Source organism: Lepidochelys kempii, chromosome 7 (genome assembly GCF_965140265.1).
Source record: "Lepidochelys kempii isolate rLepKem1 chromosome 7, rLepKem1.hap2, whole genome shotgun sequence".
Lineage (NCBI taxonomy): Eukaryota > Metazoa > Chordata > Testudines > Cheloniidae > Lepidochelys > Lepidochelys kempii.
Window position 1 is genome coordinate 33,493,465 of NC_133262.1, and position 24,795 is coordinate 33,518,259.

Here is a 24,795-nt window from a genome sequence, read left to right on the forward strand (position 1 = left end):
CTAACAAAGTACAAGGGGAGCAGTGGTTGGGAATATCAATGCCATGGAAAAAAAACCCCTCCTTGTTCTAAGCCTACACCAGCTCAACTGCTGTTTCTTCACTAAGCAGATAAGGCCTTTGTATGTCACCTTGAGACTGCTGAAGTTAACAGGCAAGATACCTGACTGAGAAGGCAACGGCTGTGAGTGTACCTCCATGTACTCATCTGGGAATGCACGTCAGAAGCATTTCTTGTATCCACACTTTTTGTGCAGGATCTCACTCAGCTCAGGAGCTTTTCCTCTTTTGCAAATAAATCATAAACTGCCACTAGCCACCTCACCCCGCTTTCCTTGCGGACTACAGATCTGATTAGAGAATGGTGGTAGTAAGACAGTCAGAGTAGACTAAACTAGATGGAAATAGATTTGTTCAGGCACCTCCAACTCTGAACTTGGCTCATGCCCTTCAAGTTTATCAAGAGAGACATAGAGCAGCTCTCTTCAGAGGGATTTGACAAGAGCTGGGCTGACCGCAGCAGGGTTGCTGCTGCAGAGATCTACTTACCTCCTTATATCTTTTTCAAGCTGCAACTTCTTCACAAGAGGAAACTACTGAGAAGCAGTGACATCGGCCTGTGGCTCTTTCCCCATGCAGCATGGACCCTATATACCCTGAAGAGGGAGTTCCACATCAAAGTAGCATGAATAAGGCTGTTAAGTCCTGCAACAGCTGACCACTCAGAAATTCCTGCCTACTGTTGCCTCTCAAAGGGTATAGCTTAGACCTAGACAATGCTCAGAGGTGAACTAGAAAGGACTAGTGCATAATGCAATGGCTGAGGACTCTGGGGACCTGAGTTCAATTGCCAATTGAGCTACAATTTTTTCCTAGTGTTACTGAGTCCCTGCTCCTGCCCCTTGTCTTGTCTATTTAGATTGTAATCTTTGTGATACCTATATGTATTTACAGTGCCTACCACAATGGGACCCCCACTCTCCTTTGAGGTTCCAGGCACTACTATAAATAGTGGCTTAAGTACTCTGTCTTGAACTGTTTCGTTCCATAAAATCACTCCCACAAGCTTAGACCAGTGCACCATGCATGGTTCTGATTTACACAAGACACAAGTATACTCTCATCTGTTATAAGTGTTTATTTTGCTGGAAAAAGAGAGGTGGTCAAACGATGCTAAACTTCAGAGAGAAGGAGAGTTACAGGTTATATTCCAAAAATAATGTTGGGGCAGAAGAGATGACTCCAGAGTGCAGGCTAGAACTAAGGGGAGCAGGCTTTGCAATACTACGTTAAGATATAATATTTCATACTTAACTAAGACTGGTTATTCACCTTTAAAAACAAACATACTATTAAATAGGCAAGCTACAAACTGAACTGCAAGAGGAAGACAGTAATCCCAAGCACGTCTCCAAAAAAGAGTTAACTGGCATTGCAACTACTCTAGCTCAAAAGCTGGGCTTAGATTGGGTAAAGGGTACTAACGTCCCAAAGAGCAGCAGAGAATAATGGCTCTAGGGTCATTGGAAAATAAAAGGCCAAAAAATTATTCAAAGCATTTTCTGAAAAATAAAAAAAGAAAAGGAAGTTAAGTTACTTTTCACTACACTTTGACGAGAGACAAATGTCCATTATGAGTAAATGCATTAGCCGCGATCAGTATGCTTTGAAGCCCAGCACAGTTTGACACGTACGATATAGATTTCACGTGCAACAGGAACCCGACGTCCAGCCGCACATATCCTACCTGAAAGATAAAAAGCACAATTCATTCAAAGGCCTGAAGACAGATTTCTGCCCTCAAATACACTCAGGCCACCTTGAGTCTCCTGTACAAAGAAGAGGCGCATTTCCTAGAGAAGAAGTCAACCTATTTGTTCCTGAAAGCCACAAAAATCAACATGAGAAATCCTTAATGGTTATGGTATTAATGAGGTTCCTGTTTCCAAGCTCTGTGTTAATTGGGTCCAAAACCAAAGACATAAATTGAGCTTCATGTTTACTCCTTGGTCTTGGCTGTGGTTTGGTCAAACAAGTCCAGGCTTTTGTTTTACCACGAAGAGCTGCTCGTTTATAGAATTCATTGCATTTATAGAGAAAACTACTTCATGTGTAATTATACTCCATTTATTTCCTGTTAGAGGCAACTGTATGTAAACTGAGCTCCAAACACTGAAAAAAAACTAAGGTTATATTTGTACGGGAAGGGTCCTTAATGATCAACGACTGAGTTTTGAAAAAAGTTACTCCACAGCACGTGCAGGCAGCCCTCCCACACTGGAGTCCATTTCAAGTTCTTTCAGTTAAAAGATTAAGTTTCTAGTCTTTAGACAGCCTTCCTAACCTGACCAGTACAGCACATCTCTGAGTCCGCAGGCAGATCTAGTGCTTCTGCTGATGCTCATCATTTTGCCAAGCAGCAAAACAAAATTAACTAAACCAATTCTGTTCATTGCTGCTGTTTAGAACTCCTTACCCAGAGTTAGGAAGCCAACAACCAAGTCAGTTTCACTTTATAGCTGCTTGGCAAAGCAAACACCACCAGCAGGGGCTGGAGCTGCAGAATCCTCATCCTGGCCCTTCCCTACCAACAGCCAGCTGGTGTGGGAAGAAGAGAAAGCTCCTTTTTCCAGTAGTTAGAGGGCAATGGCACTCCAAGCCAACTGGACCTCTAATAGCCAGAGCCTGATACCGAAGACCAAATGTTCACATGGGGCCCAGGATGGACATCCTGATTAAAATCCCTGTGCTCACCCCCATTACTGGGGTGACAAGAGGAGCACAGAGGGCTTCCATCAGTACACTGACCTGGTCCTTTACAATAGGCCCGCTCCACCATACCTACTTCTAGGTTGCAGGGAATATTTTTCCAAGGACAGAGAGTAGTTCTGCTTCTTAGAATGTGCCTAAACAGAAAGTTTTAGAGAAGGCATCTGCTGTGCTGTAGCTATTGGTATGACTGGGCCAATTAAAGAATCACTGTAGTTTAATACAGTTAAGTGTAGCATTCAAGTTATGGCATTAACAAAACCCTGTTCAAATATCTTCTCTGAAATGCAGGAGCATCAAGACCTCCAGCCCATTTAGAAGCTCATCTTCTTGCCATGGATCTAAGTTTCCAGAACATGGACTAAAAATAGCTCTCAGGGTTGAGGATGTTCTTGCTCACAATTCAAAGACAGCTTGAATTAAACAAGAAGAGAAAGAATTAAGAACTCGGATAACTCAGTCTCCAGAAGATTTTGGGTGAAGTCTTCAAAAGCACCAAAATGACATAGGAACCCAAGTCAACAGGGGTTAGGCACTTTTGAAAATTTTGCCTTTTGGCCTTTAGACAATGGCCAAGAAATTTAGGTTTAAAAACCCCATTTACTTTACACAAGGTTTCTTTTAAGTTTAAAGTGCCTGAGGACCCTGCTTACTTGCAGAAACTGCTTCCTGAACACAGACTCTCAGCAGCTGACTTTAGGGATTAAGGGTAAAATGTTCCAAAGTGCCTAAGTGATTTAGAAGCCTAAATCCCAACAGACATGGTGTCTTGTATTCAGCTTGGTGTCTTCTTGCACTGAAATTGAAACCTATTACAAGATTCATTGCAACCCTACATGAACCTGACAGCTAATGCACTTTTGAGAGAGGATGCAGAATGGCGTACTCAGTGGGGGAATCAGTAGATAACTCCCCAATGCACTGTAACAGAAGTAACCCCTGGAAATGCACTACCTGGGCCTCTTCTGCTGTAGTCAAAGAAGTCATTGAAGAACAATATGCTACTACCTGGGCTAAGCTCAGCTCAGCGTACAATGCTGTTATTTGAGTCAAACTTCTGATCTCTCTCATTACTTTTACATTTGAACCCTGGCCACATGCAACAGGAGCCCTGGCAGATTCCCAGGTCCTTCCCACTAGGCGTGGTGCAATGACAAGGCAAGAACCTTTATGCAAGGTGAGCTGAGTGAAGAATCCAACCCTGTAAAGTGAAGTCCCTCCCATGACAACAGACTGGGAGCAGAACTGGACACACCAGCTACACCAGGTGTGTAAGAGGGGGCTCAGATTTAAGATGAGAATTCTAATCCTCCATCACCTGTCAAATCCTCTGGCCCCTCCTAGGTCACCTAGTATCACTGGAGGCCATGCCACAAGCTTCCAACTGTTTAAACTGAGGCAAGTTAAAGCAGTTGTGGGTGAATGCTCCTGTTCCTTGGGAGCAGGCATTATGGTAAACAGGATGCTCACTGGCAGGAATGAACGAGACAGTGACCATTGTCTTCAATGTAAGACACTCTCCTGACTCTCAGGCAACTTACAAGCTCCAAATATTATTTTGTGAACAGTATTTGTGATAGTTCAGACAAGTAAGACACTGTCCCTGCCCTCAAGGCCTTAACTCCCTGACTCATCTCTGCTCCTGAAGTCCCAAGAGGAGCAAACATGTGCCAGTAACTTCTTTCATCTTTGACTCATTCAGCACATGTGCCCTCCCACTTCCTAAATTAGACTACTACAGCTCCTTCTCTGTGGGGGCTCCCACAAGGCCATTGGGAAGTTTCATCTACTGCAGAAGAGATTGATCAGAGGAAACTACACCCATGCTCCACACAATAGTTGTAAGTCGTTTCACCTGGAAATTCGTGCTTACTGCAATTTACAATGCCCTAGATATTCTGGGTCCTAAATAGCTCCCCACAACATCATGTCCCAGTGCATGAGTTTGAAGGATCACCACCGCAAAGGGGGGGAAAGAGCTCTCAAAAACCCTCTCATCATAAGGCTGAAATTGGCTATTCTTAGAGTACAGTGACAACTGTAATCATGCTCTAGCCTTTAACTGCAGGAATTTGAATCCCCTTGACAATTAATCCCCTGGCTGTATCCCCATAATTCCATTTCTGGCCTTATTAATGTAGCTGTACAGTAGCAGCATTGGTAATATAAAACATGCTCTATTTGGGGGAAATGTTCCAAGCCCTACATGTACACCTGTTTCAGTTATATGCACAATGCACTAGATACTCTGGTGACAGATACCTCTGAAAAACATGCAGTATGTCTAGATTTGACTCAGTTTACATTTCATTTTTAGATCCTGGCTTTGGAAAGTGTCTACTTCCAGGTGAAAGGCCTGATGTATTATTAATGTAAAGTCCTAACAAGGGTCAAAGCTTTGCCAAATGCCTGACAAGTGAAATTCAGAGTTTAATAGGTATAAGGCACTTTTTGCTACCATCCAGTGATACAGGGTCAAATGTGCCCCTGTAGCACCATATATGTTAAGTACTTAGAACCTAGGAAGAGGATCCCCAGGTCCTCAAAGTATCCGGGACAAAAACCTATGAACTAGACCGGAAAGTGCTCTCACCTCCGACTCAAAACGCAGAGTACCGCGCCCTGTCCGCATACGACTCCCGCCCGAACCGCTGAACGTCGTAGAGGGAGGCCCGAGCGACCGACGAGACTGGAGACAGCTGACAACGTTCATAACCGTACGCCTCTCCGACGGTGGTGGCCGCGGTTGCCGTGCGACGCAGGGGGCTTCTATCCCGGGTGTAATAGGTGGAGGATGCGGCTGCTGCAGCAGCAGTTGCAGCTGCAGCTACTGCCGCTGCGGCTGCTCCTGGGGTTGGCAGCAGCGCTCTATCGTAAGGGTCTAGGGTAGTAGTGAGGCGATTGGCCATGGCTGTGGTGGCGGCCATGGCTGTGGTGGCGGCCATGGCTGTGGTTTGTACTTGGGAGTATTGCGCGTACTGCGAATACTGGGCCATTGTTTGCTCTGCATAGGCGTCGTATGCAGATGCCGTAGCATAGGGCCTCACGCGGTATCTTTTGTAGTAGTCGACCATTGCTCCATACCCATCATCGTAATACATGGTCTCCCCATAGCCCGCGGGGTAGGGAGTGCGCACCGCTCCGTACTGCTCATTATAGGTTTCGGTAAAGTCAGGCACTTGCCCCGTGCGATCTACCGGACACTCTTTAGACCAGTGCCCTTCTTTCCCGCACCGATAGCAGCCACTCTTGTCTCCCATCCCGGGCGCGGTCCTGAGCCGACTGGTGGACAACTGCACGTGCATCCGCTTGCCTTTAAGAAACAGACGCAAGAATGGTTGCTATAATAAACTGATGCCACATGGAAAACCACAAGATTTGTAACAAAACAAAGCATATTAAATCTTGATCTAAAAATGTATCAAGACAAGCTGATCGATTCACCCCCTCAGTACATCTAACCAGATAGCTACAACTATTGAACATTCTGCCCATGAGTCAAACCAACAACTTTACCCGTCAGCTTTTACGGGATACTGGCTCCTCACTGTCTACTAAGATTTACCCACGTGAAGTGGTACAGAGCCCCAAGAACAGACAGAACTCCCAAGATCTCCAGTGATTGTATCTGACTTGGAATGGTTATTGATGGAACTCTGGAAGGAAACATCCTGACAAATCCCAAGATGACTTTTCAGAAGGTATCCATATAATGATTGTCAGAGCAGACAAGGAACACTACAACATGAACTACCATACTTAGCAAGAGAGTTCAAGTTCAAGAAAGTTACATACATTGTTAGCCTATGTACAATTCAAAATGGCCTACAATCTCTGGCTTCTGCTTCCAGGCCTGGTGAAGGCTGGGCATTAGCAGAGACGTACAATAAGCTCACACCACAGCAATCTTATGGCAGGCGATTTGCAGAGAAGCTAAACAAAAAGGAGCCACATGCTGACCATCCAGGCCACAAGGGAGACCAGGAGATGTTAACTGGCAGAAAGGGCACTGGTTACATTGGGATGGCTCCTAGCAATGTCCAAAGAGATCTTTAACCCCCTTTTTAAAACACAAAGCCTGCAGCACCTGATGGGAAAAAGTAGCAGGATGTATATAGATGTCATGGGCTCTGTGGACAAAGCATTGTACGACTATTGCATGTGCTTGTGGGTTTCCATTGCTTATGGTCAGGTTTGTGGAAAAACATTTTCCTCTGACACTGAAGTCAGTGGGAGCTGCTCTGAATGTCAGGCCACTTATTTAGATGCCTTTATAGCAATCTTGATATGTAAGTTTAGACCATCAAGTTTGAAAGCACTAACCAAACTGTCAGGCAATCTTGCCATTAAAGTTAGCTATAAGCCTCTGGATCATTAACAGTTTTGTAAGAGCAATTTGCTCTTCCACCTCAAATGAAAAAGCTACACACACACGAAATTTCTCACACTGCAAGCACTTTGGCTGCATGTTTAGTCTGTGAACCTAACCTAGAACGGTTTTCAGTACCAGTGAGTCCTGCAGAACTCAGTGCTAGATTTTTCTTTGGCAGTTTTCTTTGCCAAGATGTCTCAGGTGATTGCATACAGCAAGTGAGCTTCTCCTTGCAGAGGACGCAATCTATTCTATTTAGATTCTTATACCATGCACCTTAGAACAGCAGGAATGCTGTAGTTGCATGCTAGATGTAGATGATGTACTACAAAGAAAGTGGATTTGCCAGTTAGCCCAAAGCAAAGGAGCATTTCAGACCAGAAACTGTCTACTTGTCACTCAAAGTTTTGACTGTAGGACAAGAGACTGAATATAGACACTACAAAGGAGTTCTTGGTGTGAAACAGCCAATACTTCAAGGAGCATAAATGTAGGAATCCTTGTGGCTTTGGTATTAAGTGCAGATTTAAGCATAGCACTTTTGCCGGCTAAACTGAAAAATATTTAATTGTTTGAATTACTGAGTTACTTGCTACTTTCAGTGAATTAAAGCTATTTATTGATCACCATTCTTGTGCTTTGCAATGTACAAAAGCAGAGGTGAGAAGATCTCTCCAACCGGGTGACACTGGAGGAGCTTCTGCACATAAAGCTGGAAGAGAAAAAAGCATTGTAACCATAACATGCGACGTCTCTCTCTGACATAGAATCCGGCCCTCAGCAGCATTCAGAGAGTCAGAGCCCAGATTATATTCTACATCAAGACACCATTTCATTTAGATGTTACAGAACATAAATCACAAGAGAATCCAGTAATCCTTTAGCCAGAAAGTCCATAAAACAGTCCCAGTTTAACTGCACAAGTTGATGGGTGACCTCTTGCCAACCTGACTTACCTTAAATTACAGAGATATAGCCACTATTTACGGTAGCAAAGCAACTTACCACTATGGGACTTACCTGACAGAGAAGGACACCATGGCATTCGCCCTCTACTGTGCTTCAAGTGTTTGAGACTGATACTAAACAGGTAGGAAAGTGCTGCAGGCTCAGGGCTGGAAAAACTATTTATACGATACTTGACTATAGCAAGCTACCCGTGTCACTTTTGAAAATAGGTCTTAAGAGGTTAAGTGACTTGGGCATTTTTGAAAATGTTACCCCTAGGGGTGCTTGTGTTTTCAGAAGTAAGTAATAAAGCTGCTCTCAGAAAAAACCACAAGTAACTTCATCTTTTATATATTCTAGATTTCCCACACACACTATGGTGTAGTATACGATATTGGCAGCTCTGAAAACTGAAGTCACTTATCTATAAAACAGGTTTGGCACTACCAGTGCCCACACAATGTGCCAGCACCCTCACCCAGCCAATATGTCTCAATCCTGACCTGGAAGGCCACTTTGAAGAGAAGCGGGTTCATCCTCTATGGCCAGTTCAATCTTTGGACTTTTCAATAAAGCACCTGAATGCAGTGTTTATGAGAGGTGCACAGTTGTTCAACAGGAACTGGGCTGGGACCCACCAGCTTATTTCATGGGAATTATGGAAGTGCAATGAGTAGGTTTGGAAGAATTTGATTTTTAATCAGAAAACATCTATTTCACTGTACACCAGTGGTTCTCAAACTTTTGTACTGGTCACCCCTTTCACATAGCAAGCCCCCTTATAAATTAAAAAAACACTTTTTTATATATTTAACACCATTATAAATGCTGGAGGCAAAGTGGGGTTCGGGGTGGAGGCTGGCAGCTCGCGACCCCCCATGTAATAACCTTGTGACTCCATGAGGGGTCCCAACCCCCAGTTTGAGAACACCTACTGTACATACACTAACCAGTGGAAAAAATATTTCCATCGATTAAAATTATTATTAAAATTTACAAATAGGCAACATAAGAAAAATGCTGCTTGAGAACTTAAAGAGTTTGATTGAAGGATATTTACTTTGTATAATTTGATATGTGACGTTGACAATCTGTGTTTTAACTGTTATAAATCTTTAATGTTTTGAATCTCAATGTCTACTGTCATTAAATAACTATTGTCTGACCCTCCCTCCCTTAATTTCACACAACTGTGAACATTTAAATCAACAAAAATCTAAAAAAAATGTTTAAAAATAATAATATCCACCAACATTTTATAAAAATAAAAATAATATTCTGCCAGGCCTAGCTTGGGGTGTTAACAGCTTTTGGTCACTGAGCCTGGGACAGAAGAATTAGTGGCAAGGTGCAAAATACCCTAGTATTAATCTGTCTGTCTCTCTCTCTCTCTCAACACCCTTTGTTGAATATCATCAGTGAGAGAGTTCTATTTCTGCTTGTCACTAGAAAATGGAAACCAAATGTCTTAGCCTACATACAGTGCAGGGAAGTTTATTAGTAGAAACATGAAACAAGCTCTCATGCATGAATATCAGCACTGCCACAAGCTTCAAATGGCTAACTCCCTAAGAGCCGATTAATTTCTATGTAGGCCGTATGGGTGTATGCAATGCTGCGTCATAGACCCAAGACAGTCAGGCCTCCAGGCACACATCCTTTCTTTTACAGAGTTGCCTAAAGATACACCTAGCTGCTACTTCTAAGAGAAGACAAATATTCTGTTCTAAACAGAAGAACAGCTGTTTTTTTTACTAGAGATTATTTCTACAAACCCCTACCAGGTTAACTTTTGGGATGAGGTGTTGAGAGATGCAGCATCACTTTCAATGGTGATACCAGACACGCCCCTTAGCTGCCCTCTCTGAGGTAGAGCTTCACAGCCTAACTCCCAAGACTAGATAGGGCTTATCCATTGTAGGACCCAAAGATCTGTGCACAGGTGTAACACTACAGTCTACAAATCCACTTGCTTTCCACATTGCACTAACAGATGGCTTTTGTACTGCTAGAGCAGAAGACAGCTTGTGCAACCAAAACATTGGAAACAACAAAAACTGCATGTCTGCTTTGTTGCCACTGCTCAATGTTGATAAATGGAAAGTATTCCCTGCTATGTGCATTAATCTGAACGCCTATTGAATTCCTAAATTATCGGGATCAACTCTGTAAGAGGTCTGGGCACCACTCTGGGCAGGTCAATGGAAACCTCTGTGCAATGTGCAGTAGCAAAGTTCCAAAGTACCATAAGGGATGGGATGGAGAATCCTGAAGATACAATACCTTTCTATAAATCATTGGGACATCTCCACCTAGAGTACTGTGTTCTATTTTGGTTGCCCCAGCTCCGTAAAGTATGTATCAGAAACAGATGAGGGCAAAAGACAGGTGATGAGAATTATGAGTCTGAAAAAACTCTCATATGAAGAGATTACATGAATAGGGCCGTTTATCTTAGAGACAAATGAGAGAATGTGATAGGAATACATAAAAAAACTAATGGAATAGAGGCAGTAGACTGGGCGCTACTATTTACCCTTTCATCATACAAAAACATGGCGATATTCCACAACACTGATAGGAGCAACATTAAAACAGGTAAAAGGAAACACTATTTCCACACTGAGCACAATTCACACGTGGAACTCACTGCCTCAAGGTATCACCAAGATCAAAAACTAAGCCGGATTCAAAGAGTATTGACCATTTACATGGATAAGGATAGCCAGAACAAGAATAGTAAGTAATATAAACAGATGTAAGTTTTGGAAGAGATTTAAATTCTCCTGCTTCAGGGCAAGAGCTAATCTCTGCTGGGGTCTAGTTATCCCATCAATGCTATTACAGGGTCCCTTGAACCTTACGCTGAAGCAGTTGGTATTGGCTGCTGTGAGAGACAGAATACCGGACCAGAAAGACCACATCTCTGATCCACTTTGGCAATTCCCATGCTCCACAGCTCAGAGTTCCAACAGAACACGTCAATATCAATTCATCCTCTACCTTGAACTCCCACTTTTTAGTTGATTAAGTCAATTTGTCTCAAGCTAAGTTTGAAGGTACAATCTTCAAGACACCAGACAAATGACATTTTAAAAATTCAGCTGGTTCTCTTTCAGCCTCTTTTAAATGCTTAAGGCAGCCAGGGAGGTTTTAACTAGGCTTGGTAAGTCAGTCAACTGACTGGTCAAATAATGTCAATTGATCCCCTATTCAGTCAAATACTCCAGCAAGATTGCCATTCTGATTCCATTATGGTCCATTCTTTCATTTTTTAGACCTTCTACTCCTGAGGGAAATCTGCACCAAAAAATTAAATAAGCGCACAATATTTTAAAATTCTGCAAATTGTATTTATCAATAAATAAATGTATCTCCAGCATGGCAGTGGGGAGCACAGGCCACCCACTGGCTGCACTGAGGTGGGAGATCACCCTGAAGCCCCCACCTCCCCTGGGAACAGGGACTCCACAGTGAGGCTGCACCTAACCTGCTACAATGCAAGGTCTGGGCCTGCCCCAGAAACACCCTGGGGCCCTGCCCCTCTGTGCCAGGTGCACCAGATGTGGGTGGGTGGGCAGGCTCAGCCCAGCAGGATCTAAGTGTGGAGGGGCTTGGGGGGGGGGGGGAACAGGTGTGGGGCAATCTGGGTGCACAGAGGTTCGTTGGGGGGTTCCAGTTCAAGGGCAATGGGACTCTGCAGGAGATCTGGGTGAAGGTGAATGGGGTTCAGCAGGGAGGTCTGGGTGTGGGGACATGGGGCTCAGGGGGGGGCTCCAAACGCCAGAGGAGTGGGGCTTGATGGGGTGGGGGGTCCCGGTGCAGCTGCTTGGGGAATCAGTGGGGTGGCAGTCTGGGGGGCTCATCAGAGGGGTCCAGGTGTAGTGGGGAAGGGCTTGTCAGAGTGAGGGTTCCATGGGCCTGCTTAATGGGGGAGCCCGAGCTGCGGCCAAGGGAATGCTGCATGCCCGTCTCCTGCTCCCCTTGCAATTCCCCTATCCTCTTTACTTATCCATCTCACTCCCACATTCCCCTCCCCTTGCCCTATTCCACTCCCCTTCCTTCCCCACTGCCTCTTCCCCGCACCCTCATTTCCCCCACCCCCCTTACCCACCCCATTGCAGGCACTCACTGTTGCACAGAAAACAGGAAGGCTCCTAGCACACAGAAGCAGAGCAGGACTGGCACTAGGACCCAGGAGGTGGTGTTCAGCTGCAGAGTCGAAGACAGCCTCATTCAGCTGGGTAACTCTGTGCTTGCAGAAATGGGGAGGAGGGGAAAGCTCACTGGCTTGTAACCCTATGTGTCACCCCATGCCTCACCTCTGTTTCAAGAGGAGCAATCCCCCGCAAAAAACTGCACCCATGGTCGCTCCCCCCGCTTTTACTTCCCTGTTTGCAGGGAAGCACAGGTATTCGGGGATGGGGGGGGGCCCAGTCACACAGAATCCCCCCAGGAGTAATCTTCATTTCACGTTTTTTCACATTCTTCTGAGTTAAAGTAACTCAGTTAAGTAACTTGTATTTTTGTAATTAGGCTAACTGTCTAAAGCTAAACCTATTGGAGGCCGTAACATCTTATGCTTGTTTGTTCCTGTTCTAATAAATTGGTGGTTTAAAAAAAAATAGACAGTTTTTTGTGGACCAGTCTAATGTCTAACACTGGTCTTAACCTTAGAAAGATCAGGAATGCAAGGATCTGATCTTCTTTGGTTTTGCAGGACTACTGGGAGATCTCAAAGCTCTAACAATTTAAAGGAGAAATTAATAAAGGCTTCCTTATTCAAAAGGTTGATTGGTAACCAAAGTTCATTAGGAGTTAACACAGAGAAAGAAAGTTATTGTCTAACTAAAAATCCCTTCTCCTCTTGATACCTCAGCTTTCACTCTTCACTTTTGTGAGGTCATCTCTGTCTCATGATTAGAGAGCTAAACTCACACCATAAACAAAACCCAAATTTCTGATGTAAAAAAAAACAAGCAGAGTTTTAATTTAATAAATCTGTTCAGACCAACTTTATGTATCATAAAAAAAGCAGACAAGCCCATTTCCACCCCACCCCTCCTTGCAGGTCACCTTTAACGTGTTTTGGATCTCTTGTTTAACACCTTTTAAAAACTGCACAAAGCTTTAAATACTCCTAAAGATGAGGGACCGACATGTCTGGTCTCATGCAAGCTTCCTCCACATTTCTGTCATGCCCCACAATCTCAACCCTGCTATTCAAGTCCTGGGCTTCTGCAAACACACAGTTCTGCCCATGAAACTCAATCATGACCCACAGTGCACCCTGCTATTCCAGTCCTGGTCTCCCCACAGCTATGTCAATACCCTTCAATCTCCTGTAACACTTTTTCCAACCATAGTTGCAGCCACAGGACTATTAAATGTACAACAAACAGTTCTCCAGAGGAGCAGCACTGAATTACCTAGTTCATTAGCTAGACATGTACTTAACTGAAAGTATTTCTCAAATCCAATGAAAGCACTTTTCTAACTTGAACAAAAACTATGGTTTATCCAATTCCTAAACACCTCCCCAAGAACCCTGCACTTCTTGTGTTCATCTACACTGAAAAACTCATCCAGACAACATGATCAGTCTGAACGCCATTATTCATTCAGCACAATTATGACCCCATCACCAACAGATTTCCACCTGACCTGATCTTCTGGACAGAACCTGGCGCTACCTAGTCCTAGCGAAGGCTGCACTTTCCCTGGTTCATGTTTCACCTTGGAACTCTGTGTTGTCTAGGCCCCTGATGGCCTCCACCGCATCCTCAGCCCGCTCCATGTGCACAAAGGCATAGTCCTTCACTATGTCGCACTCGATTACCGGGCCATACTCTTCAAACTTGGCCCGCAGCTCCAGGTTCGTGCAGGTGGTGCTGATGTTGCCCACATGCAGCTTGGTGGACGCCTTGCTCTTGTTCTTGCTGGCTTCCACGTTGATGCAGACACCATGCAGTTTGTGGTGATGCAGGTTACGGATGGCATCTTCGGCCGCTGTCTTGTCTTCGATGTGCACAAAGCCATAGTTTTTGATGATGTCACATTCCAGCACCTTCCCATACTGCTCAAAGAGCGACCGGATCTCTTGCTCCGTTGCCTCCCGGGGTAGATTCCCAATGAAGAGTTTCACCATCTTGGCAGAGCCTGGGGGAAGAAGAAAGTGGTTTAAGAAGAAGCACCCATCCAAGTGCAATGCTCTTTTACATCTCTGTACTTATATGGCCCTCTTCACCACAGTATTGCCCCCATTTTATAGATGCAGGAGCTGAGGCATAGGGTAGATTAAATGACTCGCCCAGGGTCATGCAGAGAGTATAGCTGATCTGGGAATTGAACCCAGGTCTCCAGTGTTCCAATCCAGTGTCCCATCCTTCCTATATAAGCTTTACTAATACTCTTCAGTGATAGGGTCCTATCCACGTAGTCTATTTACATGAAAGCTAAGTACAATCAGGAGAGACGACCCTATGTCCCATTAAAATTGTTCTTGACAATTAAGTAGGAAGTTTGGTATCAGTGGCTTCGAATGGAGTTCTAGGCGCTTTGCTGTTGGAGATGCATCTTTTGTACGAAAGACAGAACTAAGGCCGGGACCAGCATAATTCACTAAGATCCTATGCTACATTTTGTATAAACAAAGATGGTAACTGCAGTCTCCGGGTCAAGTCCTAACTCAGATAATTGCACTCTGCTGCCTAAATCCTCTCCTTGCACCTTCAATAAACATTTGTCATTTACTAAAGGGCTGAGCATAGTTTGGACACAATGCCTCTATTTCAACGACCTCAAAATTTTATCCACATTGGACAGAGTGAAAGTATGGTATGGGCTTCCTGCACTGCTATGGTGATTTAGCTGCTGGGGAGAAGGTGCAATACTCTGATTTTGAAGGTGCTCAACGAGGACAGATGAATTAAGAGCGTGCGCATGTGCAAACAACCTTGTCTCAGGACTGCAGCATCTTACATTCATTCTGAGTACAACACCTGCTCTGCCATCAACACTTTAACCCAGGTTCACCCCTTCCTTCCACATCCCCAGACCCTGAACTACCTGATCATCTGCATCCATGCCACCTCCACCCCTATCTCATATCCGCCCTTTGCCCTGTATCCCCTATACATAAAGCCAACGCCCTCACCGCCTCTCCTGCCCTGACTCCACCATGTACAGCAAAGCCTTCATTGGTGCCCCATATATTCCTGTTTCCCATATACCCCTCCTTATACACACTATCAATGGCCCTCATTTTCCTCAGCTGCCCTCCAACTCCCACTTCTGTAACCCTCCCTACCCAGGCAGCTCAAAGGCCTGACGGCACCCATCCCCAGTTCCTCCCCCATACACATCCAGAGCCCCCACTGGGACCTCTCCCACCCCACAATCCCCCACCCCGCCGCCACACACACACAGCCCACCTCGGTACCTCCCTCCCGCCCCCAAACACAGCCCACCTCGGTACCTCCCCCCCCAACACAGCCCAGTCGCTCATGCTGACGCCTGCCCTAGAACCCTCACGTCCCCATAGTGCCCTTTGCTGTATAACCCCCCCACCTCCAACCTTGGCCCTACGCAGGCCCTGCCCCCCATCCCCCCCACGCACAGAGCCGCAGGGTCTGGATAAGCCCCACCCCATCCATAGCCGCATCCCGGCCCTCAGCTCCACAGACCCCGCCCCAACCCACCGACACAGCCTGGGCCCTCGCCCTCCCCACAGATCCCTCCACATACTCCTTCCCTCGTGGGCCCACACAGTAGCGCCCCAGCGCAGCAACAGGCCGGCCCCAAACCAAGACTAACCTCGCCAGGGACCGCACCTCCTCTCCCCGCGAAGCACACAAAATGTCGGCTGCAGCGGCGCGAGGCCCAGTCCCACCCACTCACCCGTCCCTCCGCTTCCTCATTGGCCAGCCGAGTGTCCCGCGCGCCTACTGGGCAGCGCTGGGTGTCAATCAACTGGAGAGCCATGCAGAGCCCAAGGATAGGGAGTGGGGCTCCTGGGTTGGGGGGGTAGGGAGGGAGGAGATTCACCAATCGCGATCGAGCGTTCCAAGGGTGAACCCGTCCCCCCACTTCTCTAGAGCCAATCACACCGCCGGAGAGGTGGATTGCACCATTGTTGTTTTAGGGAAGGGGGGGACAAGTGATAACATTGTTCTATTGTGCCTCTGCGTGGAAGGGGCGGAATGTGGCGCTGTTGTGCATGGGGGGCGGGGGTAAGCTGTTATGATGGAATGTCCTATTGTGGATCTGCACGGGGGGGGGAGGGAGCGGTGATAATGGTCCATTGCAGCTCTCCATGGAGGAGCCGTGATCGTGGATTGTTCTATTGTGCCAATCCGAGGGGGAGCATTGATTATTCCAATGCTGCTCTTTATAGGTTTCAGAATCCACAAAAAGAACAGGAGGACTTGGGGCACCTTAGAGACGAACACATTTATTTGAGCATCAGCTTTCGTGGGCTACAGCTCAGGAATGCAGCCGATGAAGTGAGCTGTAGCCCACGAAATAAATTTGCTCTTTATAGGGAGAGCAGTGAAAATGGATTGTTCCATTGTGCCTCTCCATGGGAGGGTCAATAGAAGGTTGTGCCATTGCGGCTCTGGATGCGGGAGTGGGGAGTGCAGAAGTGCATTGGGCTGGAACCAAAAGACGGGTTCAAACTAGCCGCTTCCCCTCCCCTGCTCTACAGATCCGGTGCGGTGGGGGGGGGGGGTAGCACAGACAGGGCTCTGCTACCCCTCCTCCCTCCCTTCCCGTGCGTCGCCCCCAGCTGCAGGGAGGTGTCAAGGCAGGGAAGGGGTCGATTCTTATTGGCAAAGGTGGGTTTGCCCCCCTTCCCCGCAAAATTCCATCCTAATACTGGAAATCTCCCCCCCCCCCCGGTGCTGCACAGTAGGAAAGATGCTGTGGGAGCAGGTGGAAGGATAGTTACTGCCGCACTTCCATACGCCCTGCTGACAAGGAGCGTGAAGTGTTCTAAAGCTTTTTGAATCCCAGCCTCCATTGCCACTAAATAATTGACCAACCCCCATGTCTGACCCTCCACCATCTCCCGCAACTGTGAATATTTAAATGGATAAAAACTGAAAAAAAATGCTTAAAATAAACATCGATATTATCCCCCAAAATTATTAAAAAAACCAACACCCACCTGCCAAGCCTATTTGTAAATGGCCAGTGGTGGCCACATATGACCCGGTGGTTGGAAGCTGGGCATGCTCCAGCTAGCAACAGGCCACTCTGCCATTATTGTCATCAATGATTTGTGTTGCAACAATCCTGGGAGCCAGTTGCACTGGCACTGTGACACTAGGTGGCTGCATGTGTGATATTCCTGCATTAACTGCACCCACCATGCCCATCAGCCCCCAGGGAAGTTGTGTGAGCAGACATGCTCTCGTCCCCATTCCTGCTGGGAAACAAAGCCTCTTGGTCTCTACACAGACTCCTTTATTTCAGAGTTTCTGTCAAAAATTGGAACAGATGCCACTGCAAACACATGAATAATGTTTCCCACAAGCACAGAAAGATCACCAGGATGCGCTCAGGGGATGTCCCAGCCAGGGGGTGCGAGGAGCGAAGTCATGGTCCAAATGCAGCAGCGACATCTTGTTTCCAGGCCTCCCGCTGCAGGAAGCAGGCCCCGCCACCATCCAGTTCTGCAATCCTGCCCACCCCTCGAGCTCCAAGCTGCCCGTCCCCAGGGCCCCAGAAGAGGGAGGAGACTTGGCTCATTTCACAGTCATAGGGGCGAGGGAGCCATGGTGCCCTACCCTGGCAGGGATACGGTTTCTCCTTAGACAGGGAAGACCAGGGGAGGCAGAGAGCAACCACTCATAGCAGGAAGGCACAAATCATTTCTGGGCCACAGACTGGGAGATAAAGGCAAAGGAAACCAGCCAGGGCTTGGGAGGGGTGGGTGGAAAAAGACACCAGATTGGGCACTGGTGGGGAGGAGGGAATCTTTCCCCCAGTTCACCCCAGGAAATCCTATGGATGACTGGAGACCAGTGGGGTTAGGACATTGGGAAAGTCAAAGGGGCAGCCACCTACTGAACAGGGGATGGATTTTCAGCTCAACTGTTTGACAGGCCGGAGGAGACAATTCTGAGCATCCAGCCTGACCTCTGCCCACCCCCGGGTAACCCTGGCTAGAGGATCCCACCCAGTGATTCTGCTAGCTGAGCGGGGTTGCTTGGTGAGAGACACTCTGTCTCAATTCAAAGGCCCCACACAGCAGGGAGATTTCCAGAGACACCAGGAGTCCAGCCCCCTCAACTTTCAAGGAGGATAAGGGCTCCCCCTTTGTAATTTCTCCAGCTCTTAGGTCCTGGATTGCCAGAAGCACTGAGTCCCCCTGTTCTGAAGTCCATTGTTTGGGGGAGCTCAGCCCCTCTGGGAATCCCATTCCCCTTTTGGACAGCAAAGCCCTCAGTGTGAGAAGGGCAGTGAGAGAACTGCCCGCCACAGCTGTCTGCATCCTCATGCAGGGAATCCCTGGTACTGCTGCTGTTTGCAAGCAAAAATAACCCCACTCCAAAGACCGAGCCCCAGCCCTGGGAACCTGATCCCATCCCCATCCTGTCCAGCTCAGCTGCAGCTTCCCTGTGAGGGTGTGGCTGTCTGCAAAGCAGAGGGCACGGAGTGGGGGCCTCACTATGGTACGGATGCACCATGGACCCTGCCACATGATCTGCTAATGTAGAGCAGCTGTAGAAAAGGGGTGGGGGAAGATGTACCACCCCATACTAGGGCAGCTCCAGGAGATGGGGGGAAGCAAGGAGAGAAGGTTCATGGATCAGAGAGACAGGAGGGGACAAGGCAAGTCAAACATGTCCCCAAATGTGCATCAGCCCAAATGCCCCTCCCCCACCATGCCTGGGTCTTGGCAACCTAAATACTCTTCCCCACACAGCCTGGTAACCCTAATGCTGCTCCTCCCCTGCACTGGTGCAGAAGGTCACAGGGAGGTTTTTTCCCAGCTTGGCTTCATGGCTGATGCACTCCAGCAACTCCAGCATTCCCCAGTGTATGGGGGAGTCAGCAGGGATCTCCCCAGCGGCTCCCAGGGTGGGAGGGTTGGTTGAAACTGTCACATTAGCACAGCTACCAATCTAAAATGCAGCATCCCCATCCAGGACCCAGAGTTCCACTCCCTGCTCCGATCCATCTGGAGCCCAGAGTCTGCCCCCCCTGTGCAGAGCCCCTTGTCCCATCCCGTGTCCTTCCATCAGTTCCATGGATTAAATAGCCGGGCAGTGCCCCTCCAGTAGCAAGCCCCCCAGACCCTATTGCTTCTTCTTGAAGAAGCTGAATCTCTTTTCTCGGTCCTTCTCCTTGCCGTCCTTGCTGCGCAGGGCCACGGAGACCTCAGTGGTGCTGTTGGGGGACACGGGTGGCATGCTCACGGCCCGTGTCATGCCCTTGCCAGTGAGTGAGGGCGGATCCTCCGTGTCCTGCTGGGGCGTCGGGGTGCAGGCCACTGAGGCATTGATCACTCGCATCCAGGTGCTCATCTCAGCCTGGCGGAAAGAGAAGGAGCTGTCAGCCGTGGGTTGGGGCAGGGAACTGGAGCACAGAGAGGGCAGGGCACTGGCTCTGGGAGGAGACAGGGCACCAAGAGGGGTTGGCAAGGCAGAGGGGTGGGACTTTGGAGCACAGACAGGGTGGATCTGGGAGGGAACAGAGTTGGGCAGAGCTCTGGGGTAAGGCCCAGGATTCAGAACTGATGAGGCAAAGGGACTGAGAGAGGGTGCAGCACAGGAAGCATGCAACTCAGGATGGTAGGGGGCAGGGCAGAGTGGGGAGGGATATCTGGGGGAGGGCTCTAGGGCTGGAATGGGGCAAGGCAGAGGGTCCAGAACATTGGTGAGCATGGCAGAAGGACTGGGAGAATCCTGTAACCTGTAACCCAGGTGTTTGGCTACTGGCCCCAGGTGCATGGAGGAGAGGCTGTGCGGTTAGCCCTCTCTGCCCCCTACAGACCTCCCCCACTAGAGAGAGAGACATTACAGCATAGCAGACTTGGATCCCCGAGCGGGTGGCGGCGTGTGCATGTAACACCGACAGACCTTAGTCGGGATCCAACCTGGGACCTCTGGAGCTTAGTACATGAGCCTCTCCTCCATGAGCTAAAAGCTACATGGCCATTAGCTAAGGCTGTAGCAGACTCATTAATCTCTAAGTGGTCTTGGTGCCAGCACCACACCCAGGAGGTGTATGGGTTACATGTGTGCACACACGTAAACCTAGGAGCACTAGGAGGGGCCACAAGGAGCTCAGAGGCCAGCGTGCAGGGGTGCCCCCATGTGGACAGGGCAAGCAGTGCCCTCATGCGTAAGAGATTCACCTCATCCTTGGCCTGGAATAAATACTCTTTGCCATCACTCAACCTGCAGAGAGAAAAAAAACACAGGTTACGTCACCTCCCCATGGCTAAGCCAAACCCTGTCTTGTTCCCTATTCCCTTCATCCTATCCCCTTCACCAGGTCCCCTCCTTCTCATACGGATACCATCCCACCACTGCCCACCCTGTGTGTCTGCCACAGAGGCCGCTCCTACCCCAGCTTGAAGACATGCTTGCGTTTCTTGTAGTCCAGTGCCACGTTGCACTGCGCCCCCTGCAGGCTGATGGGCACCTCGCCATGATAGGGGACACCATGGCTGGCGTTCTTGGCGTCTTTGTAGAAGCCTAGGCTGCCTTTGTGCAGGACACAATACACGTTCTGCCAGGACCTTGGGAGGAAGCACAGAGCCGTCAGAACAGCCACGGGGAGAGGGAAGAGCTCAGAGCCATCAGCACAGCTGGCAGGGGAGCACAGAACCATCACCACAAGGGGACCAGGGGTAGGATATAGCCATCAGTGCAGGCGGGAGGGGCGGGAGGTGGAGCACACAGCTCCCCAGCTCCACCTCCAAGGCCCTGCCCACCACAGTGGCAGCTGGTCCCCAGGCTTCCCCAGTCCAGTAAGGGACAGAGCTTCTCTCACCTGTTGGCTGCCTTCTTGCCCTGGGCTTCCATCTCCTGCTTGCGGCACAGCGCCCCCTCCATGTGCTCCTGGGCAGTGGGGTCTGGTGACCGGAGTGGCAGCGTGGCCGAATGGGCAGGCTCAGGGGTGAGTGCCGGCAGCTTGGTGCGGGCCTTGGGCGAGGGGGCAGGGCTGTGCTCCTTCTCCTCGGCCAGGGCATCCGTCCGGGTGCCGCTTGTCACCTCCGCCATCTTGGACATCTGGAGGGACAGAACAGGTCTGTGACAGGGAGCACAGCTCCTAGATTCCTCCTGCCTGGGGGAGCCGTCTGCCTCTCCAGGCTCTGCCCCACCAGCCCAGCTGACCCCCTCCAGACCCCACTCTCCTCCCAGAGCTGGGGATAGAACTCAGGAGTCAGAGCTGCAACATGGAGTGGATGGGGCTGAAGGTGGCAGAGGCTCCCCCCACACACACACCCCTCACACACACACCCCGTTCCAGAATTGGGCACCTTAGCCCAGCTGCTGTTTGTGGGCCCTCCTAGTCCCAAGGTAGCCCTGGCTGGGGGGCTGCGTCTGGGGGAGCTGCATTACCTGGGGGGACTCGGAGTCAGGGTAGATCCCATTCACAGCAGGCAGCTCCGGGAGACGGCTCTGCAGAGTGGAAGTCCTGTGGGGGGTATGGGGGGACGGGACAAGAACAAGCATTAGGGGCTGGTGGAGACCCATGAGAAGGACTGCCACCAACCTCGCTGCCACTCCAGGATGTACCCCACATTACTGGGACTTCCCCCCATCCCCGCCAGCCTGTGCTCCCCATGCCACCCTCCTCCCCTGATGCCAGGACCCCTTCCCATTCTCCCCCGAGGCTGTACTCCCCATGCTGTCCTCCCCTAGATGCCAACCCCCTACACAGCTGGTGCTCTAGGCCAGGCCCTGCTCTCACCCATCAGCAATGCTCAGTCCTGGCCCCTGCTGGCTGTCAGGGGGCAGCACTGGCTGCACCGTGACCTCGGGCTCTGGCTCGGGTGGTGTTGGGGGCCGCCTCTTCCTCCTCTCCTCCTCTTCGTGCCGCAGCTGCTCCTTCTCCTCCAGCTGCAGGGGAGAGGGGCACACAGAGATGGAACAGCCTAGTCCCTCCTGAAAAGGCCCCCGGGCTGGGAACACAGGCCAGGGGCATGTCTCCACATGGTACAGTGCAGGGCTTGGGGTGGGGAGCGGCAGTTCCATAGGGGTCTGGTTCTGATCCATATCAAGGTGGACGGCCAGAGGCAGAGCTGGGAACCTGCCCCCAGTGCCAAGGCATTCCGAACTGGGGTTCCAGTTCCGATCCGTTTGGCAAGAGACGAGCCGTAGTGGCAGAGCTGTCCACAACTCAAGAGGGTCCAGGGGTTCTGGTTCTGACCCATACGAGATAGACCATGAGGGGCAGAGCTGGGATCGACACCTCCTCAGAGTGAAGGGTGCTCCAGAATTGGGACTGCAGCTCTGATTGGCCTGGCAGAAACAGGCCTAAGGGGCACCATGCAGATCAGACCTGCTCCAGGGTAGGAGTCCAGATCCAGGGTTCTGGTTCTGATCCATCATACAGACTCAACACAGACACACCCATTGGAGGCTCCATTCACCAAGTTGGGTGGGTCTCAGGCCTTAGTTCCAATTGGTGGCCTCTGTGGCAAACCCAGCGCTACCTCTGGCCCATGGAGACATCCTAACCCTGGGCCAGGGCTAGGGTAGAGCACAGGAAACTGTGTGGGCTGGCAGTGTCACACCAAGGCACAGCCAAGGGCCTCAGGGGGCCATGTGTGGGACTGCAGCATCCCCAACCCGGGCATACACCAATGGCTCAACAGCCACCCCCCACCCCGGGGCAGAGCAGCAGGGATGTGTGTATGGGCGTGCAGCATCCCTGCCCCGGGCACACACCAAGGGCCCCCGAACCTCAGGCAGGCCTCTCACCGTGGTGAGCTTTTCCAGTGCCAGGAAGCGCTCTTCCCAGGCAGCGGCCAACTTCTGGAAGCCCTCGTGCCTCTTGATGAGGTTCTCCACCTCGTCTACGTTCCCGCCCAGCTCGGCTGAGCGCACAATGGGCTCCTGGCTGGACAGCCAGGCCTCAGCCATGCTGGCATCGCGCCCAAACATCAGCACCTCCATAACTGCAGGGGGACAGACCAGATGGGTGGGGCACTGCTGGGGACAGGAGCCCAGAATACCAAGCTGCCATCCCCCAGCAACCCACTAGACCACACTCCCCTCATGGTGCTGGGGATAGAACCCAGGAGTACTGACCTCCCCACTGCACCCCTCTGCACCCTACCACATCAGATTCAACCCTACAGCTGTGCTGCTGCCCCTTTCCCTCCTTGGTGTCCTCCCGACACATAGAGCCCCCTCTCTTCCCTGCCCCTTCTCCTCACTAACCAATCTGCAGCCAGTCCATCTTCTCCTGCCACCGGTCTCCGATCTCCTTGCGCCGCTCCTGCAGCTGGGACAGCTTCTCTGAAATCTGAGCAGAGGCGCTGGCTCAGGAAAGTGGGGGGCCCAGCCCACCCTGGAGGAATCACAGTTGTGTTGGTCACATGGTCCCACTGCTAGGAACTAGGGCCCAGTCAAATGATTGGCGGTGAGGAATGGATCGCGATGTGGGAAGGAACTAGAGCCCAGTCAAATGATTGGCGGTGAGGAATGGATGGCGATGTGTAAACCCTACGCAGGAGAGGGGCCTTTCAGGGGATGACTTGGGAACAGACTGGAGGAGATCCTGACCTGGATCCCAGCATAGGGGTGCGGGTACGAACTAGAGGGGACCCAAGACACCCAGTCCACACAACACCTGGGGGTAGTGTCAGGGGGCAGTGCTGGGATGGCAGGGGCATGGAGGGCTGTCACCTGGGGGTCTCACCTTGTCAGAAGCGTAGTGGCCCTTGTCCAGCAGTGCAGTGCCCATGGCTATGCAGGAATTGAAGCTGTCCGTCCGGGCCTCCACCTCGGCCTTGATCCCTTGGTGGTTCTTGATGACCAGGTCAGCCGAGGACACGTCCCTGGGGAAGGAGGATAAGGAGGTACCCTTCAGCATGGCTGAGCTAGCAACAGCCCCCCACTCACCACTGGCTGGCTGGGCCCAGGCGATTCCCTCCAGTCTCCAGACTTGTGTCCACTGGCACATGCTGTTCTGATCCCAGCTGGGCCATGCTAGCTGGGGTGGAGGCCTGGCCAGTCTGTCCTGAGCTATACTGGTCTGTGCTGGGCCATGTCAGGCTGAACTGGGATAGACTGGGCCACGCTGAGCTATATTGGTCTGTACTGGGCGATACTGGTCAGTCTGGTCCACACTGAGCCATCCCAGTCTCTGCTAGGCTGGGTGAGCTATGTTGGGCTATATTGACCTACACTGGGCCATGCCAGTCTGGGCTGGGCTATTCCAGTCCGTGCCCTGGGAGCTCCCTGCTCACCTGGGCTTCTCCTGGGCATCTATCTGCAGGTGCACCCCGTCCATCCACAGCATCAGGTCTCGCACCATCTTGAAGAAGCGGAACTTGTCCACGGTGTCAAGCAGCAGCTGCCGTCGGCCTTGGCTGCTGCTCAGCAGCTCAGCCCAGGCCTCGCTCACGGCCTGCTCATGCCGCCGGATGTCGTCGGCCTTCTCACCCGCATAAGCCTTCTGCAGCCGCGTAGCGTCCTCCTGCACCTGTTTCACCTGGGGAGCCGGGGGTCAGAGTGGC

The 24,795-nt window shown here is 50.0% G+C and overlaps 3 protein-coding genes across 13 annotated transcripts in view; 1 reads left to right on the forward strand and 2 right to left on the reverse strand.

Annotated features, from left to right (window-relative positions):
- The window catches only part of LOC140914380 (RNA-binding protein 14-like), a 36,183-nt gene extending 26,968 nt beyond the window's left edge, over positions 1-9,215 (forward strand). Inside the window, exon 2 of the mRNA XM_073352039.1 lies at positions 8,448-9,215. Coding sequence (XP_073208140.1) covers positions 8,448-8,494 — 47 coding nt within the window. The 3' untranslated portion in view covers positions 8,495-9,215. The remainder of the gene's footprint in view (positions 1-8,447) is intronic.
- Positions 1-15,979, reverse strand: part of LOC140914383 (RNA-binding protein 4B-like) — a 71,470-nt gene extending 55,491 nt beyond the window's left edge. The window contains exons 1-4 of one of the 6 annotated variants that reach the window (XM_073352048.1): positions 15,903-15,979; positions 13,824-14,246; positions 5,361-6,080; positions 1,657-1,745 (exon numbers count right to left, since the gene is read on the reverse strand). In XM_073352048.1, coding sequence (XP_073208149.1) covers positions 5,368-6,080; positions 13,824-14,235 — 1,125 coding nt within the window. In that variant the 5' untranslated portion in view covers positions 14,236-14,246; positions 15,903-15,979 and the 3' untranslated portion in view covers positions 1,657-1,745; positions 5,361-5,367. Of the gene's footprint in view, positions 1-1,120; positions 1,746-5,360; positions 6,081-7,735; positions 11,388-12,219; positions 12,338-13,823; positions 14,247-15,902 lie in introns of those variants that run through there. The other 5 variants (XM_073352050.1, XR_012159841.1, XR_012159840.1 and 2 more) reach the window with 5 other exon arrangements.
- A 1,555-nt stretch (positions 15,980-17,534) lies between these two features.
- The window catches only part of SPTBN2 (spectrin beta, non-erythrocytic 2), a 62,925-nt gene continuing 55,664 nt past the window's right edge, over positions 17,535-24,795 (reverse strand). For all 6 annotated transcript variants that reach the window (XM_073352065.1, XM_073352061.1, XM_073352063.1 and 3 more), the window contains 10 exons: positions 24,526-24,770; positions 23,976-24,114; positions 23,495-23,579; positions 23,033-23,229; positions 22,020-22,168; positions 21,668-21,743; positions 21,096-21,334; positions 20,668-20,841; positions 20,455-20,497; positions 17,535-19,627 (listed from right to left, as the gene is read on the reverse strand). In XM_073352065.1, coding sequence (XP_073208166.1) covers positions 19,394-19,627; positions 20,455-20,497; positions 20,668-20,841; positions 21,096-21,334; positions 21,668-21,743; positions 22,020-22,168; positions 23,033-23,229; positions 23,495-23,579; positions 23,976-24,114; positions 24,526-24,770 — 1,581 coding nt within the window. In that variant the 3' untranslated portion in view covers positions 17,535-19,393. The remainder of the gene's footprint in view (positions 19,628-20,454; positions 20,498-20,667; positions 20,842-21,095; positions 21,335-21,667; positions 21,744-22,019; positions 22,169-23,032; positions 23,230-23,494; positions 23,580-23,975; positions 24,115-24,525; positions 24,771-24,795) is intronic.